The following is a 26044-nucleotide window of genomic DNA, read 5'->3' as shown; positions in this document are numbered from 1 at the left end:
GCAACAGAACCCCTCAGCCTGAGAGAAGACAATGTAAGAGCGAAGAGTAAGAGGAGCACACGATCAAATTCTGCGACAGGAAGGTGTATCCCTGGACAGCTAAACAACAAACTAGGGTATCATTGGTCTAAAAGTCATGACAACCTTCATGATGTCCGATCTCCAAATCGGGACGAACTAATTTTGCCTTGAAACCTGCATCTTGACCAGGGTCTCCATCTCCTCAATCCATTTGCTGGCAAATGCTTCCTCGGTGAATCTCTTCGTGCTTGCTCGCCCTCGCAGTCTCATGGCGAATCTTTCTTGTGACTCAAGTGACGCCACACGGCCAAACGCTGCAGCAAACTCCTCGTCGGTCTCCGCAAGAAACCCAATAGGCCGACCTTCATAGGGGACGACGATGTCCAGCTTGGGTCCGCCACTATTATGCACGACCGGGATGAGTCCTGCTGCTAGGCCTTCCACATTGCCGATGCCGAAATGCTCCGAGTACATGCCATTAGTCGTGATACTGGACTTCTGGAGATACTCGAGAATCACCGAGAACGGGGCATCACAAATGAAGGAAGTGGAGTCCTTGATTTTCAATTCGCGAGCTTCGAGTCGGAGATTGTAAATGTGTTTCTCATCCGGCGTATTGCTCCGAACAGAACCAATGAGAACAAGCCTGGGTTTATCCTTTGCTGCATGATAGAATTTGGAGAATGCTCGAAGAATGAGTGAGTGATTCTTTTCAGGGCGGAATTGTGCAATATAGAGAACAATATTCTCTCTTCGCTTTTCGCTTTCCGGAGTCAATTGAATCTGGGATACCAGTTCTTCCACAGGGCATGGCGGATAGACGACAGCTCCAAACGAGGGTGATGTCTTCTTGGGCTTCCAAAGCTGCCTGATGTGGCCCTGGGTCCAGGTCGAGTTGCATAGAACAACATCAATTTGGCTTCCCACCCAACCATACAGCCATGCAAAAGCGTGCCAATAATACCTCTTCCCCATTCCCTTCCATCCTGCCCCTGCACCGGAATGAATGCCACGCTGACCAGTTTTGTCGTCGAGACTTTCGAGCATGTCGGTGGAGATGGTGGGATAGTGCACGTATGCCGCAGTGGGGACGCTAGGAAACAAGTGTTTGCAGAATGCCAGGGCAAAGGCATACCCCATGGTGTCGATGAAAATGTCGGGAACGAGCAGCTCAAAGGCATCGTAAGCGAGGACAACGGAACCAAGAGACTGACCCAACAGGGTAAAATAAGGGTAAGTACTCGCGAGTACATAACGACGTCTAGATAGATATAGAAAAACCAGTGAATATTCTTGAAGCGTGATTCCAAAACGACTCCTGACTGTTGCTACCACGACACTTCGGTCAATGTCGTGGTCACCGGTATAGACTGCGCAAGTTGCATGAGGCCATCGTTTCTGAGTCGCGGCGATGGCAGCCCATAGCACCCTCTCACCACCACCGGCGGCATTGCTGTGATGAGTCAGATACCCATACGCCTACATGGACGGAAAGAGGACTCACCAGAAGGGGTGAAAGAAGCCAACAACACCGCACCATTCATCTTGTAAGGGTCTGCCATTTTCCGCCGTGCCCGTTTTCTCGATCTTTTCCCAGCCGTCCTCGGTCTCCTGGGAGATCTGTTGATGTTCTATGAAGGAAGGTCTCTCCCGCTGAACCCGGGCAGTGACTGCTGCCTTTTTATCTCTCGTCTTGACTCGTAGAGTCCAGCCAAGGGCGCGAAGTGACAATTGTATGAGCAACAGGAAAAAGAGGGGTAAAAGCGGTGCTACCGCAAGAACTGCCACGACGCTGGAGGCAACCATTGCTGGAGAAGGATTCGACACTCAACGAGGTACATGCTTCCGGAGCCGTTGGTGGGAAAGATTAGCTAGGAAATTTGGGTTAGAAGAGAGCGCAAGAAATGGGTATCCTTTTTAAACGAGCGCGTATATCGGAGACGTACCGCAGCCGCAGGCACGGACGGCAAGCTTTTTGCGGGAGCGAGAGCAAATGTGATGCATCGTTTGATCTACCCTCGCCCAAACTACGATAGAATCCTTCATCTACGACACGGCTTTGCTCCTTCATTCAAATGCCGTCCCGCCAATTTCTACGATGCTCGCGATCTCTATCCCATATCCCAAAACTACAGCCTCCTCGAGCTCCGTTGCCCCAACATGTCCTGTCACGAACCTTCCATTCCACACAGCAAAACCATTTAGTAGCAGAAGCATTACAACTGTCACACACTGCCTTTCAAGAGATTCACACATTCAGTGGCCTCCCGTGGTGTCTATCCATACCACTGACGGCGGCGCTCTTCCGACTTTCTTGGATTCCCATCCTGGTAGTCACGAACAGAAATGCCAAACGGAGACAAACCGTATCCCAACTTCTGGTGGGATGGCGCAAAGCCTATCAGTCTGTTGCGGCATTGAAATTCCCCTTTGGAGATGAAAAAGCGGCGAAGAATGCAGAGTCTTGGGTGTCTACCCAACTAGCGGCACGACAAAAGAGTATCGAAAAGCATTGCAAGGTCTTGAATCCGTCGCTGGTGATGGCACTTCAACTGTCCTTCCTCCCAATCTGGATAATCAATGCCGATGTTGTTAGGCGGATGACAGGCGATGAGAGGACTATAACGTCGATGTTGTTCAAAACCAACGAAAAGGTGGATGTGAGCATTGTGCCAGCAGAACCAGGTCTAGCAGCCGAAAGCCTTTGGTGGATTCCTAATTTAGTGTCCCCAGATCAACTCTGGATCCTTCCCCTGACCTTTGGGACATTGTCGGTGACCAGTGCATGGATGGCCGTGGGAAGGGGCAAGGGATTGACGAGGCTAGAACGGAGAGTCAGCGCCATGGAAGCTGGTCCGATGAGAACTCGAGAGAGTTTTTACTTACAACTATCTCAATCTATCATCGCGGCTTCTTTTATCTTCCCATTTCTCCTCATCCGATCTGAGACGGCTACGGCCGTAGTCTTGTATCTCATTGCTAGTGTCGGAACGCAGCTGGTTCAGCGACCTTTGATCGGCTATCTGCTCGGAGGGTCCAACGCCCTTGAGCCTTTGGACGCTAAGTTGCCGAAAATGAAAGGACGGAAAGACGATTTGTCATGATCCAGACCGTAAAGTTGGGTGCGGAAGAAAGGCATCAGCGTGAGATGTCCGTCCTGGCGAGTGAAGCCTCGACGAGGTGTGCTGTTGAATTTATCGAGTGCCCACGGGGATGGGCGTCATTTCCAAGACCCGTCGCCAAATTTATCGAATCTCAGTTTATAGTTGGGAGAGACAGGCAAACACCTCCAAACTCCAATTCAGAGGATGAATGGCGGCGAATGCAACAAGAATCCTCAATTCACGCAACACATCGCAGGATGTGGCACACAGAGACCGCAAAAGGTTCTTGTGAGCGAAATCCTTCTGATTGAGTGGCCAAATTTTCGACCTTAAACAATCATATCAACACAACTGAAAGGTTTTCAATATGTCCTTTACATGATTGTCTCCTGTACCGACCCATGCATACCCATCCAATGTCTGACGACGAAAATTCACAATGCAAGAACTTAATACAAAATGCTCAGAAAGTCGTTCGCCGCAATCAGGAATATGACCAACTCCGATGACAATGCGGCCTTCCATCTATCAGTCGATCAATCTCCAAAATGCAGGTGGAAAATAGTGCAGCCGAGAAGATGTCATTTTGCTCAGACATGAAGCAAAAAGCCAAGACTTCGACGAGCCACGGCCATGAGGTGATCTGCATCTCGCTTCTTCGATCCTATCACTTGAACCCTTGCTTGCTTCATCACAACTTGGCTTTCAAACCCTTCTCTTTCCCATTGCCACTTTGTGCCGTTGCTTCGGCATTGATCACCACCGCCCCGGTATCCTCGCCTTCGCCAAAGAAGATGACTTCGACGGTCAGATCGTCTCTATATCGTCTGCTATAGGGACTCGGCAGAGTGAGCAATGCACAGACCATATCCCTATCCTTTCCGCCCAATGCATTGCGGATCAAGTGCGTCGCAGCGTTCTTGTCCTCGACCACGAAACGCCCATTGTTCTCAGACCTCACATCCCATTGCTGCTGTCGGATCGGTTTCTCGTGATTGCCATCTTTTCCGGTGTCAATACGTCCTGTTTTATCCATGTTGCCTCCCTTCTCGACCGGTAGTGCCGGTGGAGAGGATGACTTGAACCAAGATGATAGCCAGGCTGTGCTGGAATTTGATGATGTGGTGGCTTGTTTATTCTGCTGATCGATCCATTGACCGACGAGTCCGACAACTTCCTCATTGGTGAGCATCTCCCATAGCCCATCAGTAGCCATAACCAGGAAATCGCCCTTGGAGGGTTCAATAGATGTGCTTGTTACGACGGGTTCGGCGGTCACATAGGGTGGTGTCTTGAGCAGCTGGTGTGGTGTTCGTCCGAAGAAATGTTTCTTTATTCGGTCCTGCGTATCGCGAGACCACTTGTAGAAAGCATCGCCAAACGCCCGGGTTGGTTCCAGATTGCCCAAGACACGGCCGGCTCGGATGACAAACTCTTCGCCCGGATGTTCTGCTCGCATCCTCGCTTCTTCGTTGGGATTCGAGCCGGTCTGATCTTCTGATAGAGGAGTAGCGAACCATTTCCCTGTCTGCATGTTCCGCCGCCCAAGCACTGCTCTACTATCTCCTGTACATGCCACGCGTAAGGTTTTGCTTTGCGAGTCGTAGAATGATAGTAGAGCGCATGACCCGGAGAGCGCAGGAGCGAGTATCTCTGCAGCAAGCCTCTTGCTTGGATTCTTACTCAACTTGCTGACACTGTCTAGGCATATTTCGTTGTCTAATTTAACAAAAGCGGACTTCAGCGCTTGGTCAATCGCTGCAGGCGAAGGAAACGGCGACTTTGCATTCGACAGAGCAGCCTTATATGTGTTGTTGAGTTCACGAGCAGCAAAGGAGATGAGTACTTGGCGCAGTTTGGCAGATGTTGTCCATCCGGAATGACCGTCAAAGACACCCCAAAACATCCAATCCGAGGAAGCTGATCCATCTGTTGCGGCGACACTGCTCGGAACCTCCACAATCTTCTCCGCATGATCGTCTTCAATAGGGTCGTTGCTCGGTAGTTGTACAACATCATATCTGACCACGCCACGACCGCGACCTACTAAATATGAGTGCTCATTTTTCCGGAGTCTTTCCGTGGCCTGCTCTGGTGTCATCATCTCGAGAACCTTTCGGCCGCGATCATCGGTATCCTTCGCCAATGGACCTTCGCCAACAATAGATCCGGTGAAAAACTGATCGTTGTCGACGACCAGGGCTTTTCGATTTGGCTCCGGCCCGGCCGTCACAGGCGCAGGACTCGTCGGCTCTGGCGTGGGTGGGGTAATATCTGGTGTGGTGTTCAAACTCCTTGTCGGTTGGGAGGATATTGGCGAGGCCGGATTCCGTAGCAGACGGTCTGACCCATCACCCGAATAGGCGTACCATGCTCCAATAGCCCCCAGCGTTCCCAAAACAATAGGTATCTTCGGTAACCGCATAGAAGCCTGCAATGGCTGTCGTGATATACTGTATCTTCGTACGAGAGATGTGGAATGGGGAACGGCTACGACATGACTCGGAAAAGAGAGGGAGTTCTTGGATATGAGCTTTCCAAAGGCAGAGCGTCGAGCCGTGCGCAAAGCAAAAACAGCGGCTCGCCGCATCGAGATGGTGAGGTCAAGGAAATAAGGGAGTTGGACCTTGCAGGGAGACAGAACGAATGAGACAATTGAGAAGCTACTAGATTCAAGATCGGTGTCGTTCAAGGGCTGCGGCCAGATTCCCAAGTTGCTTTTTTCGGCGGCAACTCAACCGAGGGCCTAATGCGAATCAGGCAAACGCTAAATTCACCTGTTGCCCGTGCAAATGCACGTCACTTTGCCGCTCCATACAAATAATTCACTTCAACCTCTCTTACCACCCAGCAGAGTCCAGACTCTTCCTGCCGAATCAAGATGTCCTCCAGAGCCCTACGGAAACTCCAGCGAGAGCAGGAGCTACAAAGACAAGTCGCCGCGGCCAAAACAGCCTACGAAGAGACCCAAGAGTCAGAAGATGATGATATACCAGGGCACATCTCTACTCCATCTCGACCTGCAAATGCTTTTGACATGCTAGAGGATGTCGGTGATGAAGATGAACCGGATTCAAAAGAGCGGGAGGCGATAGCACGTCCGAACGCCCCCACAGAACCTCAAGCGGAGGATGGATCACAATCCAACCAAGCGTCATCCACCAAGTCAAAGAAAAGGAGGAAAAAAGGGAAGAAAAAGGGTAGCGTTAAGCACACACAACCCACGGAAGAAAAGGACGTGTCGGGGGATGAAGTTGACCGAGCGCTGCGAGAGTTGGCGGCAAAACACGGACACAGATATCCAGTACTAGTTGAGGTCGAACAAACACCTAGTTGGGAGGCAACAGCCACGAAACTACTCGCTATTGACGCAAATAATCTTAACCCGGTAAATGAGATGAAGAGTTTATTTGGCAATATCGCACTGGAAGAACATGAGTCGCGGTCCGCACCTCGTCACCAGCGACGGCGAGAGCAGAACCTGCAAGGCGGAGTTGATCTGGCCACCGCGCTGACTGGAAGATATTGTGTTGCAAGCAAAGGTAAAGAACTTGGGACCCTCGCATCAAGACGGAACGTATTCGTGCAAGGAAAGGAGGAATGGCCTTCAGCCACCAGTGGAGGGCTGGGCATGGAATACGTCCCTGATCCGGTGTCCTTCGAGAAAACATATAACATCATACACAACAACCTGTATCAGGAAACCCAGATGCATTTCCAAATGGCAGTCGAATCCATGAATCCTCAAAGAATGGTAGGTTTGCTCTCCATGTATCCTTATCACATCGCCACTCTGCTGCAAGTTTCAGAAATTGCCAAACACCAAGGCGATCATGCTGTATCTGGAGATTTGGTAGAGCGAGCATTGTTCTCCTTTGGCAAATCCGTCCACAGCTCGTTCCCAGCAGCTTTGAGAAGTGGCGTCGCTCGAGTTCCCTTCGACAAACCTGCAAATCGGGAATTGTATCTGGCGATTTGGCGATACATCAAGAATCTAGAGATGAGAGGAACCTGGCGAACAGCATTTGAATGGGCCAAGGTCCTCCTTCAGCTCAATACACAAACAGACCCGTACGGAGTGACTTTGATGGTCGATCAACTTGCTCTCCGAGGGCGCCAACATGCTCAACTAATAGCCCTCTGTTCAGACGACGGATATGGCCAATCATGGGATTTCTTACCCAACATTCAAATCTCACTGGCTCTGGCTTATCAAAGAGCCGGCAAACTGCGAGAGTCACGGACACAACTCGCTGTTGCAATGCACAAATACCCATACATATTGTCCGCCCTGGCCTCAGCACTCGACATTTCTCCTCTTCCGAAATCTTTATGGGCAAAGCTCCCATCAACAGACGCTGAAAAGCTGTACACGCAGCTCTACGTCACCCGCGCAAAGGATCTGTGGAACACTCCGGAGACCATCAGCCTCTTAGTCGAAGTTGCTGAAACTCTATCACATTACAGTGAAGCGATCGCAGCCGCCCCAGCAGCGCCTAAACTCGAAGTCTCCCTCGAAGAAGCCAGACATATCATGCTCCTAGAGATCCCGTCACTCATCGCTCTCCTCCCACGCCACTTCACTACCATGCCCACATCCTCTTCCGATATCCTGCCCCCACCAGACTCACAATCAGGCTTTGTACGCCGCACTCCCGGAAATTTCGGTGCGGGACAGGGTGGGACTATGCAAACGATTTTCAACGCCGCTGGAGCTACTGCAGGGGCCACGGGCAGTTTATTGCAGCGAGTCCTGAACTGGTTCCAGACACCTGCGAGACCAGATGATGTGAATGACGAGTCTGAAGGCGAGGCGGCTCTCCGCAACCTCCAGGAGCAACTTGGAGGGGACATCCCAGAGGATTTACTCGAACGGCTCCTGCAAATTCACTTGGACGACGCTGGGAATATGGATGAAGGAGTCACGCCCGCCGGCCTCGGGATTGCTGGAGGCTGGGACTACTATGAGGATGCGGAGCGGAACAATTCGACAGCAGACAATGATGACGACAGCATACCTGAGCTCGAATCAATATCAGATGATGAGTTGCCGCCAGCGGCGCCAAATGTGCCACGTAATCCACGAGCTCCGATGGTTGAAGAGGATGAAGAGGACGAAGATTTGGCTCAACTACCACACTTGACCGCTGGACGTACAGTCCTGCGCCACGTCGACTCCGACTCGGAAGACGAGGGAAACGGTTCCACCACCAGACCAACCAACCCATTACAATCTGCTATTCACCCAACTCAGGCCGACGCAACGACATCTGTCTCGGCTTCCGAAGACTTCAGCCCCTCCGACCCTCAACGCGTTCAACGCTGGCTTCTCACCACAGGCTTAATGGACCTGCGATCCAAACCCGAGACGCTGGACCTGTATATTTCGCGCCTCAAACTCCTGCGGAGCACGCAGCAAGAATGGGTCGTGCGGATGGTAGGACAACGTGCCGGAGCGGATGTTGAAAGCAGAGTTCGCGGTGCGATAGGGTAGAGAAGATAGATCTCGACGAGCGATGAACATAAATTTGCAGATGAAACGAAAAGTAATGAATATGCCATGAGGGAGAAACATGTATTATTCAAGCAACGAAATAAATTCCTCCCGGACAGTTGTCAACGGTGGTCGTCGCATGCAGATACGCCCTGCCTCTCTTTTTATCTTGGTGTGCCGCGCCGCCATGACCGTACAGCTTCACGAGCTCCATGATGTCTAAAATGTTCAATATCATTTGCAAGGATCAAAGAGGGTTGCTGTTATGTTGTACATTTTGACGCACAACAGTGTTTCATTAAAAAGCTCTCTCCGGTAGGAAACCTAGCTTGATTGTCGTGCTGGGAGTGTGAGGTTTGGCCACGCCATGCTATAACAAATCAAGGGGTCTCTAGTACTATTTTCGGTGGCAGTCCCATTACCCCGTTGGAAACAGCTTCTTGAAAGATGTCGGAAGGAAAGACAAACTGAACAAAAGAACCGATTGGTCCTTGGTCACAGACAAGAATACAACCGGATATCGAAGGCCCATGTCAACAGAACCATGAAGACAAGCAGCATTGTCATCCGAATCACAAATCTGGCTCTTCATCGGACTCCGCGGCGGTAGTCTGGCCGGGCTTTACGGTACTTTTTGGGGGTGGTGTTTTCTGCTGAGGTGGATGATGGTGCGGTCAGTCCAGGCAATGAGATACCTCTCGGGTCGTGGGGTTCTGCTTTTGTAATTGCTGGAGAAGTTCGGAAAAGCCCGGACCAGGTTTGATGCGTATGCGTGCTTTTGCCGAGGAAGGCACGGTAGGCAATTTGGCTAGGGAGTTCCGTTTGGACGCATGTTGACCAAAGACTCGTGAATCACCCACGATTTGGTTTGTTGGTCACTGAACAGGACGAGAGACATGTGACTGCGGAGCAGAGAATGGTCTGCCGCTGATTGTGGCTTGAGATGAACCAATGGAGGAGCCGTGAGTGCCCAAGGAGCCAGTGGAACCAGCGACGAGGGGTCCGGGGGCAGGATGCTTTTTTGGAAAAGACGACGACAGATCAGGTGCTGCCCATTTGGAAACGATCGTCTTGCCTGTCATGGCAGCTTGATGCCTCGTGCCAACGTTGGAGAACGGTGTGGCCACAGAAGCGCCAGAAGAAAGCGGACCACCAGCGAACCCAGGACAGACAGCGGCAACCAACGTCAGATTCAAACTGCCTGGCATGAATTCATTCTTCTTAAGTTACGGAGAGGACTGTGGAGCTTTGTCAGCCGTGCCTGCAGGAGGAATTGGTTCTCGAGGACTGAAGGGATTGGCCTTGATGATAGATTGGACAACATTGCTTGACATGGAGGTTGTTGAAATCAATGACAGCTGAATGCCAGGCTTGGACTCCAATTGCTTGACTGGAACTCGTTTGGAGTCGACTCTCTCGGAATCGGACTTCTGACTCGACGAGACACGACTGTCGATATCTTTGAAAGCTGTCACGAGGGCTTCTTTCAAGTCCAACTTCTGCAAAAGTTCAGATTCGGGAATGTATCTGACGCCATCAACAAGAACTTTGCCTTCCTCTACAAAATGCGTATCAATGGGCCCCTGGGACAAAATGGTGGATTCTATAGTACCACCCTTGCACTGCTCTGCTTTGAGCGAAGTGACATCGGTAGGCTGGAAATCTGCGTTCGCACATGTAGTCTGAGTATCTATACCTTCGATACCAAGGCCAACAAGGGTATCTGCATGCGTATTTGGATGTGTTGCAGCAGCTGCAGGAGACTCATGAACCCCAAGAGACCCCGAGAAATCAGACAGGTTTGCAAGATTTGGAGCACCATGAGTGTGCGTAGAAATTTCAGCCGGTCTGATCACTGCATTAATGGGATAGGCCAATTCGTCGACAGGAACCTTTCGAATATCTTGGTCAGGATTCTGAGTAAATGGCTGATTAGGGCCGTATGGAAGGGCCGGCACATTTTCATGTGAATGGATAACTTCGGAAGGGCTTGGGCCTTGTGCCTGCGGTTGCTCACTCACTCGTGACAGAGATGACATGATCTTATTGGCCTGAGACATAAAAGTGGACGGATCCACTAACTGTATGCTTGAAGTTTGACGGCGATGCGGTTTTCCAGTTCCAGAGAGCGTGGCAGGATGTGAGATGACCATGGCTCGGTTGTCACCGCGGCCACCATTCAAGGGGTCTGAGGCGAAATCCGACGATGTCGCAACGTCTCCAGAGAATGACTGGGTGGGTACTCATCATATGTGTCCTCCAATGTCAACGGGCGTCCGAGGAAAGCTTCTTCATCTCTCATTCTCTGCGTTGAAGCGGGTCGATGGCTACTGCCTGTACCGGTAGAGGGTGGGCCGTACGCAGTCTTCATTGCCTCTTCGGTCGAACCCCAAGCTAGAAACTTGTCAGATATCAAAGGCCGTGTGAAAAGAGACGGTGCTTACTGTTCCATGCTGATATGAATTGTCGATCTTCACGTGTGGCGTTTGCCTCTTCAGTACCTTCAATATCACATTTACGGATTTGGACAATGTTTGAGCTTCGACGTCGATAATCGTTGAGCTTGATGAAATCCGCCGCGACATTGCCTAAATTGCTCTTTGAAATTTGATCAGTCTTTGGGTTCAGGTGAAACAAGGCAGGATGACTCTTACTTCCATTACCGATTGCTCCAACACCTTTTGCCGGTTCACCGGCCAGTTGCTATAGTCGTCGTCGTCGGAATCGTCATGAACCACCCGTACCTGGCGGCGCATCATTGCGGACTTGAAGTGAGGTGTTTGTACAAGTATTTTCTGACTATCGGGATGGGACAGGAAGGGTTTGGTAAGGCTCCGTTACTATCCTCGTAGAATTAGCCATCGGCGCGAGGATGTACGGTCGGTGGTGTTGCGCAGTCTGACTTACTGATATCAGTGCGGAATCCTCTCTGGCTGAGGTCCCGACACCGTGAGGAAGGTGTTTCGACAACAGAGAGAGAGAGTTTGGGATACTGTACAGGGTCGAAGAAGGTAGAGGAGAAGCTGAAGGAGTTTGTGGTGGTGACATCGTGGGAAAAAAATGTAAAGTGACAGGATTTTGGATCTTGGAAGATCTGGTCAAAGAAGATGTGGCAGTCCCGCTAGGCATGGGTGTCTTTCTCGATGAATGATTCTTCAAGACAGTTCATTCATTCAAGAACGAGGGGGAAGCGCTTAAGGGACACGAGAGATGGTAGTCCGCATCGACATGATGTTGGGGTGCGCGAGGAGGGAGGAGTGGAAGGAGAAACGAGGTAAGCGAAGCACAACGCATGCCAACGAAAAGATGGAGCCAGATCCAACGTAGACACCAGCTTGCATTGGCATGAATGAGTAAGGAAAGATAAACGAAGGAAGACGAGTTGCGTTGCACTTGAAAGCTGAACAGGAAATCATAGCGCAGAAGGAAGAAAGGGCCACGACAAGATCAAGGGAAGTAAATCGAGGGGGTTTATCTTCATATCGAATCAATCCGGGCCCTGTGGTAAGAAATTTTGTCTTCGAAAGTGAAGAACAGTTGACCATGTCTGTGCAGGCAAGAAACAGCAAAAATATATCAAGAGCGCATGCAAGGGTCAGAAAATCATTCATAAGAAATTGGGCTCAGGTCCTCTCCGCCTTCACAAATTGTTTCTTTCTTAGCGGGTGTCCATAAAGTCCTTCTGTTACTCTGCAGTCCCATTTTCTCGAGGTCCTGGCTCTGGACGGAGCACATTTGTTCATCTTGTCTCGTTCGTGATTCCTCTTTGCAACCTGAAATATTGCAGATAAATTCGGTGACAATCAAACTTGCGGTAGATCTTCCCGCTCTCGAGGTAGCAGTGCACGAGATACGCGACCCTTGGTGCCGTCCAAGTCGCAGCAAAAGGTCTGGCAGAATGGTATTGAAGATTTTCTGGAAAGACTTCTGGAACTGAGTTGAGTGGAAACAAACAGGTAGGGTACCATCCCGGATGTCATTCCCCGGCGCCAGCCTAGGCCTGTGGAGCCGGCCATATTTTGGCATCGTCAGCCTCACGGATCCAACGCCGTACTACTGACAACTAATCCCAGGTACCGCTACTATGGACGCCACCGGGAAAATCGCAGACAACGACATTCGACATACGGAACTCTAGCATATCACCAGCAACCTGCTACATGCTCCGTGCGTGACGTGTGTCGCATGTCTGGTTTATACGTTTTCCCGGAAACAACCTTGACCCTACATCAGATTCCGAGATGCTCCGGTTTGTTTGTTCGCTTCTCCGCACTTTTCGATCAGTAGGCAAAATACGCTTAGCTTTCCGTAATGTACTTTTCTCCATTCACCGCCCAGCAACGGTCCACGAATGACAATGGATTCTGCAGCGCCACCCGTGACCTCTAACCACATCAGGCACTGGCGGGAAGGCATGGAGGCTTGTTGAGATGTCTCCACTGGGTTTCCATCTCGGCTTAGCCTATTCGCTCCGGTCTTTCCTGCGGGGTCCGAAGCTGTGCTCAAACAAATGCGCAGGTGCATCCTCCCCCGACAATTGAACGCCGAACCCTCTCGTATGCGCTGCACCTCGAGCTTTAAGGAGCGCCTTTTGTCTCACCACCACCAACATTCGTATCATCCGACTGCGTCCTGCAACTGGCCACTGCCCTCTCTGGTGATTCGTGACCGCCATTTCGTCACCTCCCTCTGGCGACTACAACTACGGCCACCTCCCATTCTCACCCTCATCTATCTCAATCCTTGTTGCCCATGAACCCTCCTCACCAAGACTACATTGACCACAACATCTTCCACACCATCCACTAAATCGACAACCTCTCCACCGAAATCGAATCACTGACCATGGCTGCTCCCCGTGCTTCCTCCTTTAAAGCTCTACGCAACCTTCAGAGGTCAAGCGGATCAACCCCGGCCAAACGGAGTCTCCATATCACCGGAGTCCATGCCTCCCCGCGACCCATCGATCCTACCCACAAGATGACCTATATGCCTTGGAGTTTGCAAGACCTTCGTCAAGAATGCCAGAAGCGAACCCTCTCGGCATCGGGTACCAAGCATGAACTGATTGACCGATTGGCGGGTCACGATAGCCTGCAGGCAAGAGCCTTCTCGATTGCGATGAAGAGGATTGCCATTGAACAGACCAAGAAGCCTGTTTCTGGGTATGTCAGACTTCCACTCCCTCCCTCGCGAGATGATCAACTGACCCAACCGTAGCCCGTCTGAAACCGGTCCCCAGAGACACTTCAACACCTCGCGCAAGTTGAAGGCAGTCAATGATTCCTCCACTATCGACTTTGCTTACCTTCCCAGACTGTTCGAGGACTCTCATGGCCCCGAACCCGCCACGATTCGAGTGCCCATCTTGCCTGACATCAATTCCGAATATGCCGAAGCAGTTTTGGAGAAATATCCTGAGCTTGACTCAGCTGCCGGTGGGTATCAAGACACACCAGGCCATGAAACTATCATGAAGCCCCAAATCTCCACGGTGAATGATGTATTGGGCAGTCCGGCGAGTGCCATGAGTGATGTGCATGACGGTCACCACGAGACAGAAATGTCAGTCGAGATGCTCACTGGATTAACTGACACCGTGGGCAAGAGTGCACGGAAATTCGTTAAGGACAAGGATGAAGAAACTATTCGCCAAATTTGGACTGGGTTTCTCGATGATCTGTTTGGCGGCCCACAGAAGGGGGCCAAGGCATGAACAGTCCTCGTCGCTGTTGCCTTTGTGAAATAATGACAGCTTCAAGTTTTTGTAGCCTGAAAAACGTCTTACAGATCCCGTGGGACAGGAGACTCCACATTCTTCTTTTAATTCTGCGCACAGCGCACCTTCTGAACCTGTGATCGGTGTGTTATTGCTGGTTCCAATGTTTGAGCATTTCAGAGATGCGAAATTATGATCGATCAGCTGCGTGGCAGTGCTTCGGATCTTAAACTCCACCTCGTCTCCACAACCCACAAGTAATGGACCGCCTCCTTTCCTGTTCCATTCTTGATAGACCATTTCAACTTCTTGAGAATTGGATGCTTGACCCCTGGCCGAACGATGCTACCATTCCGTATACCTCCGGACGTAGTTGAGAGCAAGTTCTCTTTTCTTCTCCAGACCAGGCCATTCGTTCTCCTAGCCAAATCGACACGTTTGGAAACGTCTCGCCCCATTTTTGTGACACAAGATCTAATCAAGGCTAGATCTCGGCGACCTCCGCTTCCTGTTTTGTTTCAGCCACGAAAGCTGGCGGGGCATACGAACAAAATGGTCTCGGGGCTGAAGAAGTTTGGGACTGGGTGCCGGCCTACTGCCATGGCTTCGTGGCGCATTCCCAAGGAGTCAGGGACCAATCGAGTGGCCACGCACGTTGATCGCCAGGTACGCGAATACCCTAGTACTAAGGCCCCATCCATCCAGTCAAGCGACGCCCAGCTAGTGAATCCAATCCAGTTAAGTGTCTTTCAAAACCCCTGGATGACGACCCGCTTCGGAAACTCCAAAAAAAAAAAAAAATATGGAAATGCACAGATGCACTTGGCATGGCGACACTGGCGCTGCATCTGGCTTCGTCCTTGGTGGTCAGTGGTCAATGGGACGATGTGGCTGCCGTCGGGCCTCTTGTTCTGCTAACTCGCTCCTGTTCTAGTTGTTCTAATTCGTACTTATGCATCTAGGATTCCATTCTCCTTCACTACTGGTACTGTTCTTCTATCATATTGCACTGCTTCGGGATCTCTTAATTGAGTATTTCTCGCTTGTTCCGATTGCTGTGACTTGATTTCATCATCCATTACTTCTTGCGTACCTTCATCTTCGTCATCTTGGGCTGGCTACCAAACAACAAAATAAGAGAGTAATATAATTAGGACGGGCATCTTCGGAGCAGGAAAAAGACTTGCATCTATGCGGCACTCGTTTTGCCCTACCAACACAAAACCCAACTATGCATCGACGATGGCTATCATTACCATTACTTTCCAGCTGTGTGTCTGCATTTTATCCCTATAACAGCGGTGATGGTGGAGACGGGAAAAGCAAGAGATTTATACCTATGGACCTTGACCCTCCGCCCTCGGAGGACTCGGGAAGAATAACACTCGACATCAAGAAGGTCAATGTAAGTCATGGAGGTCCGCGGCCTTTTTTTTTCTTGAGCAATTCTGATCCCCTCCAGACCAAGCGAGACAATAAATTTTCTGTTGTCATGTCCTCAAAGCCAACAATGCCCAATGCTGCGGCAATCAACCAGGACGGTTCAGATTATACCTACTTCTCCACCATGAAATTTGGTTCAAAGGGTCAAGAGATGTACATGTTGATCGACAGCGGATCAGCCAACACTTGGGTCATGGGTTCAGACTGCGATTCCAACGCCTGTCAAATTCATAGTACCTTCGGCAGTGAAGACTCCGATACCTTGGAAACTACCACGCAAACCTGGAGTATGAGTTATGGAACTGGCGAGGTGCAGGGAATTGTGGCCAAAGATACAGTCAGTCTGGCGAATTACACCGTGGAGATGGGGTTTGGCCTCGCCTCTTCTGCGTCAGATGACTTCAACAACTATGCCATGGACGGCATTTTAGGCCTTGGACGACCAAGCTCCAATTCACTTGGGACGCCGACCATCATGGAGGTGTTGGATGAACAAGCCAATGTGTCAGACAACGTTGTCGGCATTCATCTTCAGCGAAGCTCGGATGGGGCCAAGGACGGTCAAATAACGTTGGGCGGCGTGGATTCGTCTAAATTCAACGGCAAGCTGGGATACTCCAGGACCGTCAACGACCAAAACTGGGAAATCGCGGCCCAAGATGCTGGTGTGGATGGAAAAGCAGTCGGTTTCAATGGCAAGACCGCCATCATCGACAGCGGCACGTCCTATATCTTGATGCCACCATCGGACGCTCAGGCTCTGCATGACCTGATTCCTGGCAGCTCTCATAACGGCGAGGTCTACATTGTCCCTTGCTCATCCGACTCGAACGTCTACTTCGCCTTCTCTGGGGTTAAGTACCCGGTTTCCCCCAAAGACTATGTAGGAAGACAAAGTGGAGACGGATGCCAGAGCAACATCATTGGACACCAAGCGTTCGGACCCAATGAATGGATATTGGGGGATGTTTTTCTGAAAAACGTATACACCGTATTTGACTTCGACAACAACAGGATAGGTTTTGGGACCGAGTCAGCAGCCGACGGGGGGGGCGCATCATCCACCACGACCTCTCCATCCTCATCCAGCGCACCCGCATCTAGCAAGATGCCTACAGCCTCCAATACGGCGGCTTCGAGGCCATCGACAGCCGTGACTATGTCGACAGTCGGGAGTAGCTCAACGGAGTCAGCCAGTGCGACAACAACGACTTCGGCTGGAGCAGATGACAGCAGTCCATTCGGGCAGTCGAGCACCTCCGCAGCACCTGAAACGACATTAAATATGGTCTCGGTATTATTCCTAGCACTTTTGGTCGGGCTCAAATTGTAAATTCCATGTTGTGAGAACCGTATCAGCGGAGTCTGTCTCTAAGCAGAGAAACGTGTAGTAAATAATCTAGGACCGAGGCAGAGAGGCACCAGTCCAATTGTCTACATGAGAGACATATCATTGAGAATTAAACCAGATACCTTGCGCACTCTACTCCTTCGAGGAGAAACAAGAAAAGGGGCGATCTTCAAGACAGACCGTTCGGCCGGCTTGGCCAAAATCATTATTACCATTCTACCTGTTGTCTTCATTCATCCACTCCCATCTACCGCACCATCGGCCGTATCTAGATCTGCAGACTGCCAGCTGCAAACAAGCGCGCATACCTCTTTACAAATCTTCCACCCTGCTTCATGGGGCAGGATCTTGTTTGTCTTGACGAACCATGCCTCGAGGCACAAGTCGGACAAATGTTGTATGTTCTTGGTAACTCTCGCTGCCATAGAAGCTGACATTCTACTGTCCTTCATGTTGGATTATCAAACGATCACCACGGAGTGCCACAAAGCTGCCTTTCGTGTGGACGCAGAAGGACACCGGCACAATGGTCAAAGCGTTTGTGGATACCGAGCCTAGAAATGCCTTGTTCGGGTATAAGTCGCTTCGTCAGCTGGCGGGAATTCATGGACGCTTGGTCAAAACCTTTGAGTGTCCCTTAGCAAAGAAGTCCATCGAACTCCGACCAAGGAAGAGATGAGGAATTTGGCTGGGGTTGACTTAGCAAAGGATGAGCTTGTCGATCCTTTTGCTTCTATGGAAGAATTCGGGTACAACGGCGGAGATCTGGGCGTTCTTCATCTCATGGATGTAAGCTCTCTCGGCGCCGGACTGAATTCGCAAAACAGTCTTGTCCACCCACATACTGGTTGTTCGCTCGGCTTTGGTGAAGTCATTGCTAACGTGTTGTCCAGCTTGGAATCGCTGACAAAGTAGCTCCACTCGAAACTTGTTTCAAAAGCGAAGACTGGACTCCTATTCTCGATTGAGGGTACAATATGACTTTCGGGTGGGCTGTGCACCATCAAGACAAACTCCGTTATGGGTCAAGCTCCCCTTTTACGATACAGCATATGTTATGCCTTTGCTGTTTACAACCGCTGTGTTTCCAAAATTAATACATCTGTTATCCAAGAGTCCGCAGACTTGTCCTTTACGCTCCTTCGGATTTGAGCATTGGCTACAGCTAACTCTTCAAAACGACTCGCCACTGCCAAAATCATTTTTTACTGGAATCAAGGCTATTCATGTGCCGTAACTCCTCAACACGGTCGATTCTATCCTACGGCCCAGCCTGAGTTCTTGGGCGAATTTCCGAGATGATTGGCATCCATTTGATCATATGCTTATATTCTAGTTACTGCAAGTTGCCGACTTGGGTGTTGTCGCAGGTCGTCATCTCCAGCATGGCTAATTCTGGTGTTCTTCCCCAGCACGGCGCACTTGGCGGACCACCAGACGTCACGGACTTTCTCGTGCCCCAAAAGTCACATATCGGGCCTGAAAAATTATGATTCAAGTGTGGATTTGTGAGGACGTCCCGTTTAATTGACAATTTCAGGATGCAATGGGAAAATCTTTACTATATTTTGAGCTGGCTCAATGTTCCCCGCCGCTCTGGCACGCACTCTCACGAAAATCCCCCCCACTTGAAACCTCGGATTCTATTGATGCACAAAGGAGAACAAAATCAAGGTCTTGGCCGTAAAACTTTGCATCAAGAGAACAAGCAGTCAGCCAGGAGATGTCGGCATTGTGTCCTGGCACAACATTGCATTGGCCAACATTCTCGGCCAACTAATCGATCGCTTGATGGTCCAGAAGCTCCGCCAGGAAATAACTTGATTTGAACAAGACTTAATATTCAATAAGGCCGAGATTAAATGCGCTTGGCGATAGTGATAGGCTCAAGCCAGGGCCCTTTTCTGACTTTCCTGTTAATGAAACGGATCTGGTAAAACACGATAACACATCCTATGAAACCGGCAACTGTAAAGTCGCAGCAAGAAGTCCCAGGAGTGTTGTCCAAATCTCGACCTGGTGCTATGGGGTTCTTAGCTATGTAGCTAAATCTAGAGCCATGATTGGAAGTCCCAGGGCGAGACGCCAGGAAGAGAACCTTGACAAAATCTTGGCCAAGTGGAAGGACGTTTCACGGCAGCCTCGCCAAGAGCTGGGCATCAGTTCCAGCTCCGCTCCGCTGCTCCACAGGCAATGACAATCGCTTGTCCCTCCTATCTCTGACATCTTGGCTTCATCTGCTTGTAGCAGCCTCGTTACCCTTTAGCCCAGTTGAAGAATTGATTCCCAGCTTGGCACCGGGACTCAGTCTTGGACCTCGAACATCTAAAACAAAAACATGTCACTGATCTTGTGGAGCACGTCAACACATCGTCTCAGGGGAGCAATATTTGGCCGTCGATCAGCTTGGCCATGGCTCACAGCCCGCAAACCATTTGGAATCGCCCTGGGGCCTCACCTCTTGGTGTATATCGGGATATCACCTCTAGGCTTTGCTTTTTCCACATCCCATTCCTCCCGTTTTCTTTGTTCAGTCCATTTCAACAAAAACAAAGGCTACCTCGAGGCTGCTGGCAGCCGTCATTGCTGAATCCCTTGCTCTTCCTTTTCACAGTTTTCGTCTTCATCTTTGTTTTCTGCATCCTTGGCCCCTCCTTCAAGCCGATATTCTTGCATTGTTGATGTACCGTTCGGCGTTCTCCCAATTTTGCGATTTTCCAACGCCCGTGTTGGGGGTGCCCGACAAATCTCATCATGCCTGTCCTTGATGTTAGCGAGCTCAACATTGTGATTGCCGTACTGGGCTTCTTTATCGTCGCTTATGGCTTCCAATCTGTAAAGATCAAGCAAGTCTGGTATCTCGGTGAAGCACGTAAGCGCGAAAGATCCCATTTGACCTTATCTCTGTCGGTTTTCTGACTGCCACAAGTTCCTGCTGTGGCGTTTGGCATCATCTTAGGTCCCATAGCAGCTAAATTCCTCGATTCGACTCGATGGGGCTCTGCTACGGAAGGCCAACAGAATGCAATCACGTTAGGAATGTGTCGTGTGGTCATTGGCGTCCAGCTCGTCATTGCTGGTTTCCAACTGCCAGCGAAATACCAACTGCGCAGATGGAAGGAAATGCTCATGCTTCTTATCCTCATCATGACTATCATGTGGCTATGTACCACAGCCTGCATGCTTGCCACTGTCCCCAAGATTTCGTTACTCGCCGGCCTCGTCATTGGATCTTGCGTTACTTGCACCGATCCAATCCTTTCTCAAGCAATTGCCAAAGGGCCTTTTGCCGACAAGTATGTTCGTCGTCAATTGCGAGAAATTATATCATCAGAAGCTGGAGCCAACGACGGATTTGGCTTCCCATTTCTGATGTTGGCTGTCTACCTCATCCGTCACGCCGAATATCCGGGCATGGAGCAAGAGATGGCAGATCATGCTGCGGCACTGAATGCCAAAGAGGGAGGCGAAGAACTGGTCCACAATGTTACTGAGGGCGTCAGCCACTTGCTGGCTCGCGCTATGTTGGTCGTCCGAGAGTCTGAAGAGGACGTCGGTCGTTTAGGAGGCGGCGTAGGAAAGGCTCTTACTGAATGGACTGTTGAGACGTGGCTTTATATTGTTCTCATGTCTGTCGCTTACGGTGCCGTCTGCGGGTTTGGGAGCTTGTATCTGACCAGACACGCACTTCGAAAGTCAGCTAAGTTACGAAGACTCCGATATGCTATTCTTGCTGACTTGGTGAAAGGCAGTGGATTGACACCGAGTCCTACTTGCTATGGCCTACTGGGCTCGGACTGTTCATTGTCGGCACCTGTGGTGCCCTGGGCACCGATGACCTTCTCGCTTGCTTTGTTGCGGGCAATGCTCTCAACTGGGATGGTCAATACTTGGCCGAAACTGAAGCAAGGCACGATGAGGTAAACTCCTGCGTTGATGTCCTACTGAATTTCGGCGGCTTCATGTACATTGGTACAATCATCCCGTGGTCCGACTTTAACGATCCCAACGGCACTGGTCTCACCTATCCCCGCTTGATTGGGTTGGGCATTCTCGTTCTGCTTTTCCGGCGAATTCCTGCCATCTTAGCCACCTACAAACTCTATCCTGAAGTTTGTAAAGACTGGAAAGAAGCGCTCTTCATGGGATATTTCGGTCCGATTGGAATTGGTGCCGTTTTCTACGTCGAACACACACGGCACTTGTTTCCGGAGTCAGGAGAGGCGCTTACGGTCGAAGAAAACGTCCTCACTCGGGTGATGATACCGGTTGTTTACTGGCTTGTCCTGTTCAGCATTATTGTCCACGGTCTCTCAATCCCCGCACTCAACGCCTTCCTAAAATGGCGTGGTGTGGCGCCAATTCAGGACGAATGTGGCCCCGTTGAGGTGAACGTTCTCAGTGAGCATGAACCTATACCTAAGAATGCCCGACGTTCCAGCGACCCTAAGAGACGAAGTCTTGTGGTTAACAATCGGTTCAGCCGATCAGGGGCCGCGAATATTTCTGGACCCCTCGTACAGCACAGCTTGCCCCAGCAGAGTGCTTGGCCTCAACCGAATTTCCAATTCTCCGACGGCCGATCGGAGGAAAAATCGGGATACTACCGGACAGATATCAGGGAGCGAAGGATTACGTTTGGCACCTCACCTGTCAAAGAAATGGACAAGGAAATGGTGTGAAAAACAACGAAAGCAGGCGGAGGGTTCCATGAACATGATTTACGGGAGGGCATAGACAAAGGTGTTTTAGGCAACGACACAAAAATTAGATATGGCGAGCTTGTACATGTTTTCAGCAGCGAAAGACCGGTCTGGCGTTATCTTGAGGCTTTTGTGTCTTCAGCAGAAGAACCACGGTCATTACTCAGCATAGCTACGACGCTCATTTCATACCACCAAAAATAGTCGTTCGTTTAAATTTTTGTCTTCTTTTTTTCCCCTTCTCCATTGGATTGAAATGCGCGTAATTTTCTGTTTGCGCTTGTCAAGGGCCCTGGTGGCTGGCAAGGTCGAACGAGGCTGAAGCCTTGGCCCTGTATCGGCAAGGCGCCGATTGGATGCCTTGGCAGCACGTGCATGGCTCAGGGCTCGGATGGAAGATGACAACTCTCGTTTTTCTTTTTTAATTCTGATGAATATCCACGCTTCCTGTTCCCTCAACAGGCGAGATGCAATTTGTGCGAGATGACAGCAGATGACGAAGATTCTGATGGATCCGTCACAAGCACTCCAAACGGCAAGCTCGAGAGCCAAAGCCATGCTCCCCTTCTCTCCTCAACGGAGGACGCTCCTACATTGACTCGAGACTCGTCCGCTGGCTCCGTCAATGCGGCCCGTCCTCCTGCCCAGAGACAATCCTCCCTTTCCCAGCCTCGACCTGATGGCACCCCTCGAACTACCCACCGAGTACGATTCGATCTGGGCGACGATCAAGCAAATGGACATTCGCCCGAAGAATGGATGGATGAGGAGGACTATCTCAACTCACCCAGTCAACGTGCATCGCTCCTGACCGATATCACACCGCCGGCCGAATCTCCCTTTCGGTCGGAAGCCTTCCAGCCCGAGGATTATTTGCCTAATGCCAGGCCTAAGAGTGGGATGCGAAGTGCGTTCATGAACATGGCCAACTCCATCATTGGAGCCGGAATTATCGGTCAGCCGTATGCTTTTCGTCAAGCTGGTCTGACCATGGGCATGCTTTTGCTTGTTGGACTTACAATTACGGTAGATTGGACAATTCGCTTGATTGTGATCAACAGCAAATTGTCCGGGGCAGATTCCTTCCAGGCAACCATGCAACACTGCTTTGGCAAAAGTGGATTTGTCGCCATCTCGCTGGCTCAGTGGGCATTTGCCTTTGGCGGGATGATCGCATTCTGCATCATTGTGGGAGATACCATCCCACACGTCCTTGAAGCACTGATTCCCGGGCTGAGAGATGTTCCTTTTCTGTGGCTTCTGACAGATAGGAGGGCAGTTATTGTTCTCTTCATTCTCGGCATCAGCTGGCCACTGAGCTTGTACAGGGATATTGCGAAGGTGAGACTACCTCTCGTCCTTGTCCAGCGGCCGACTGCTGACGACACAGCTTTCCAAAGCATCTACTTTGGCGTTGATCAGTATGCTCATAATCATTGTGACGGTCGTCACTCAAGGAGCCGTTGTCGATCCAGATCTACGAGGAGATCTCAAGGGTTTATTGTTTGTCAATGATGGCATTTTCCAGGCAGTAGGGGTGATCTCTTTCGGTACGAATACTTCCACGGTGATGAATTTTTTCTAACCGCTGCAGCTTTTGTCTGCCACCATAACTCCTTGCTTATCTACGGCTCTCTCAAAACACCGACACTGGATCGTTTCTCCACTGTAACGCATTACAGCACCTTTACCTCGCTGGTGGCATGCCTGGTCATGGCGTTAGCAGGATTCCTTACATTTGGTGACCGAACCAAGGGGAATGTGTTGAACAATTTTCCTTCGCAAGGACACTTAATGGTTCAAATTGCCCGATTATGTTTTGGACTCAACATGCTCACCACACTTCCACTGGAATGTTTCGTTTGCAGAGAGGTGATGAACAATTTTTGGTTTCCCGAAGAGCCTTATCAGCCCAATCGACATTTGATTTTCACCAGTGCTCTAGTGATTAGTGCCATGGGCATCAGCTTGATCACTTGTGATCTTGGAGCTGTGTTTGAATTGATCGGAGCCACCAGCGCTTGTGCCCTTGCCTACATTTTACCACCGTTGTGCTATCTCAAGTTAAGTACTAGAAGCTGGAGGACCATACCAGCGGTGGCCTGCATTGTATTTGGATTTGCAGTAATGACGGTCAGCTTGGTGCTGGCCATGAAGAAGATGATCAAAAGTGAGTGAGTGTTACATGTTTGAAATTGATGCCGCTGACGACGAATTTGTAGATGAGGGTGAGCCCCATCAATGTTAGGTAGCTATAAGACACGAAGATTTGCAGTAGAAAAGGAAGTTCCTCAAAGGCCTACCCGAGATGAGATGCCGACAATTTGTTTTTTTTTCATGGTGCGCTCCAGAGCCTAGATTGGCTTCTTCCTATCCCAGGGCCTGGGCTGATATCTTAATCACAAAGCTTGAACAAGAACCTTGTTGATCGATTCAGTTTAAATTGTTCCCGTGAAGAGAATGCCAGGGAGTGAAATGCAGAGATAATGGAACGCGTATGCTCTTCCTTTTAGCAGCACTTAACCCTGGCAGATCATCAATTTTTCAAACTGATAACCACCGGTTTGCCGACATGACCAACCCAATGCCTTTCAATTGGATTTCCCCCCTCCAAAAAACCAAGAAAAGGCCATGCAAATAACTCAAGCCCGGCGTTTGAGTAACAGTGACTCTCAACTGCAGAGGCGCTCGCAATGAGTGGTGTTCCTATGTCTGACATGTCACACCAAATTGAAATCTCCGATTGTCGAGCGAAGACATGGGTATGGCGAGGTCGTCAGCTATGAGAAACCTTGACCAACGTGCCCCTTGACCAGGAATCTAGCCCAGCAAATTATACCATAGGTCCATCACATTTCTCCACAAGGGGAGTTGACGTGCATTCCTTTCCGTAGCACAGGCAGATTGCCGATTGGATGTGAGACAAGACTCAGAGTTGATGTGGTTTCGGAGAGGATTCTCTTTTGCTGGGGATGCCGGGTCTGATATAATTTCCCCAATCCTGCTTTTTGATGGCAACTTTCTCCAGTGTTTTGTGCCCTGGTTAGTCGTAGTGGAAAAAGCAGATAAGAGCTTCTTGTTCTGACTTTAGGAGAAGGTTGAGACTTGGCACCAATTACTTGGCGAAATCGGGTTTGGCGCTGGCTAAGTCGAATTCCCGCCAATCAGGCGCCTTGTTGCCTGGATCTCAAACATGAAGATTCTCCTCGTCACCCCTGGTCACTAACAGACCTCCACCTTTTCTTTTCTTCTCTCCTTACCATCTGGACCACCTTCAGGACCACCGTGACCACTCGTGCGACACCAGTCTCCTCGCCTCCTGTCCCAATCAGTCCCACTTCCCAACCATCGATCCTCCCTGCCGACCGTTTTCCCGTTTATCGGTCTTTGTTTCATACTGGATCTACCATCGAACATCCAGCCCTGGATACGCCTGGGATTACCCGGCTCATTCGCAACCTCCCATGCTCCTATAATTTCCTATCCATCCAATTACCAAAATGGTGAATTCGCTCGCATGTACCTTTTCTTCTCTTTCATTTTCCTTCGACTCTCTTTTTCCTTTGCTCGTAGCCTCATCTCGACTCCTTGTCACTCTTTTGTTTACATCTTTCTTCAACGTCCCAGAGACGTCAGTCGCTCCTTTTTCCTCCGGTCACTCCTTTTTTGATACATTTGACATTCTTTCCTGCGGGTTGACTCCGCCATAGACAGAAGAGACAGACCCGAGACACTTTGACAGGCTCCAGAAAACACCCGAAACGAGACCCCAACCACAAGAGCACCGGCGAATTAACAGGCAAAAATGCATTTCAAAACAGTGGCATTCTTGCTGGCTTCTTTGACCTTGGCGGAGGCTCTCCCTGAAGGTAAACTAGCTGGGCGTCAATATGGCAATAAGACTGCATGGTCTGATTGGCCTGAGACAACTACAACCCGCTTGACTCTTGACCATACAACCACAAGCAGCATGACGACCACCACCTCCAGCATACCTGTGAAGGATGTATCCACCAGCAGCATAAGCACCACTACCACTACCACCACCTCCAGCATCCCTGTGGAGGATGTATCCACCAGCAGCATGAGTGCCTCTACCAGCACCAGCTCCACCTCCACCTCAAGTATACCTGTGAAGGATGTATCCACCAGCAGCATGAGCACCTCTACCACCACCACCTCAAGTATACCTGTGAAGGATGTATCCAC

At 50.3% G+C, this 26044-nt stretch overlaps 10 protein-coding genes across 10 annotated transcripts; 6 read left to right on the top strand and 4 right to left on the bottom strand.

Moving 5' to 3' along the window:
- Positions 1-177: 177 nt before the first annotated feature.
- On the bottom strand, positions 178-1827 carry Z518_05950 (uncharacterized protein; the record flags this gene model as incomplete). Its single annotated transcript, XM_013416760.1, has 2 exons — positions 178-1474; positions 1526-1827. The coding sequence occupies 2 exons, from the start codon at positions 1825-1827 to the stop codon at positions 178-180; spliced, it is 1599 nt and encodes a 532-aa protein (XP_013272214.1).
- Positions 1828-2096: 269 nt separating this feature from the next.
- On the top strand, positions 2097-3125 carry Z518_05949 (uncharacterized protein; the record flags this gene model as incomplete). The annotated part of the gene is made up of 1 exon (XM_013416759.1): positions 2097-3125. The coding sequence occupies one exon, from the start codon at positions 2097-2099 to the stop codon at positions 3123-3125; it is 1029 nt and encodes a 342-aa protein (XP_013272213.1).
- Positions 3126-3816: 691 nt separating this feature from the next.
- On the bottom strand, positions 3817-5715 carry Z518_05948 (uncharacterized protein; the record flags this gene model as incomplete). The annotated part of the gene is made up of 1 exon (XM_013416758.1): positions 3817-5715. One exon carries the CDS (start codon positions 5713-5715, stop codon positions 3817-3819), a length of 1899 nt encoding a protein of 632 aa, XP_013272212.1.
- A 291-nt stretch (positions 5716-6006) lies between these two features.
- Z518_05947 (uncharacterized protein) lies at positions 6007-8619 on the top strand (the record flags this gene model as incomplete). Its single annotated transcript, XM_013416757.1, has 1 exon — positions 6007-8619. The coding sequence occupies one exon, from the start codon at positions 6007-6009 to the stop codon at positions 8617-8619; it is 2613 nt and encodes an 870-aa protein (XP_013272211.1).
- Positions 8620-9845: 1226 nt separating this feature from the next.
- Z518_05946 (uncharacterized protein) lies at positions 9846-10772 on the bottom strand (the record flags this gene model as incomplete). The annotated part of the gene is made up of 1 exon (XM_013416756.1): positions 9846-10772. The coding sequence occupies one exon, from the start codon at positions 10770-10772 to the stop codon at positions 9846-9848; it is 927 nt and encodes a 308-aa protein (XP_013272210.1).
- Positions 10773-10798: 26 nt separating this feature from the next.
- Positions 10799-11378, bottom strand: Z518_05945 (uncharacterized protein; the record flags this gene model as incomplete). The annotated part of the gene is made up of 3 exons (XM_013416755.1): positions 10799-11013; positions 11064-11217; positions 11274-11378. The coding sequence occupies 3 exons, from the start codon at positions 11376-11378 to the stop codon at positions 10799-10801; spliced, it is 474 nt and encodes a 157-aa protein (XP_013272209.1).
- A 2086-nt stretch (positions 11379-13464) lies between these two features.
- On the top strand, positions 13465-14335 carry Z518_05944 (uncharacterized protein; the record flags this gene model as incomplete). The annotated part of the gene is made up of 2 exons (XM_013416754.1): positions 13465-13784; positions 13840-14335. The coding sequence occupies 2 exons, from the start codon at positions 13465-13467 to the stop codon at positions 14333-14335; spliced, it is 816 nt and encodes a 271-aa protein (XP_013272208.1).
- A 1234-nt stretch (positions 14336-15569) lies between these two features.
- Z518_05943 (uncharacterized protein) lies at positions 15570-17114 on the top strand (the record flags this gene model as incomplete). The annotated part of the gene is made up of 2 exons (XM_013416753.1): positions 15570-15743; positions 15801-17114. The coding sequence occupies 2 exons, from the start codon at positions 15570-15572 to the stop codon at positions 17112-17114; spliced, it is 1488 nt and encodes a 495-aa protein (XP_013272207.1).
- Positions 17115-19886: 2772 nt separating this feature from the next.
- Z518_05942 (uncharacterized protein) lies at positions 19887-21814 on the top strand (the record flags this gene model as incomplete). The annotated part of the gene is made up of 3 exons (XM_013416752.1): positions 19887-20004; positions 20062-20827; positions 20881-21814. The coding sequence occupies 3 exons, from the start codon at positions 19887-19889 to the stop codon at positions 21812-21814; spliced, it is 1818 nt and encodes a 605-aa protein (XP_013272206.1).
- Positions 21815-22318: 504 nt separating this feature from the next.
- Z518_05941 (uncharacterized protein) lies at positions 22319-24013 on the top strand (the record flags this gene model as incomplete). The annotated part of the gene is made up of 3 exons (XM_013416751.1): positions 22319-23176; positions 23226-23385; positions 23430-24013. The coding sequence occupies 3 exons, from the start codon at positions 22319-22321 to the stop codon at positions 24011-24013; spliced, it is 1602 nt and encodes a 533-aa protein (XP_013272205.1).
- Positions 24014-26044: the final 2031 nt, after the last annotated feature.

Source organism: Rhinocladiella mackenziei (assembly GCF_000835555.1).
Source record: "Rhinocladiella mackenziei CBS 650.93 unplaced genomic scaffold supercont1.4, whole genome shotgun sequence".
Classification (NCBI taxonomy): domain Eukaryota; kingdom Fungi; phylum Ascomycota; class Eurotiomycetes; order Chaetothyriales; family Herpotrichiellaceae; genus Rhinocladiella; species Rhinocladiella mackenziei.
This window is presented reverse-complemented; position numbering and strand designations above follow the sequence as displayed.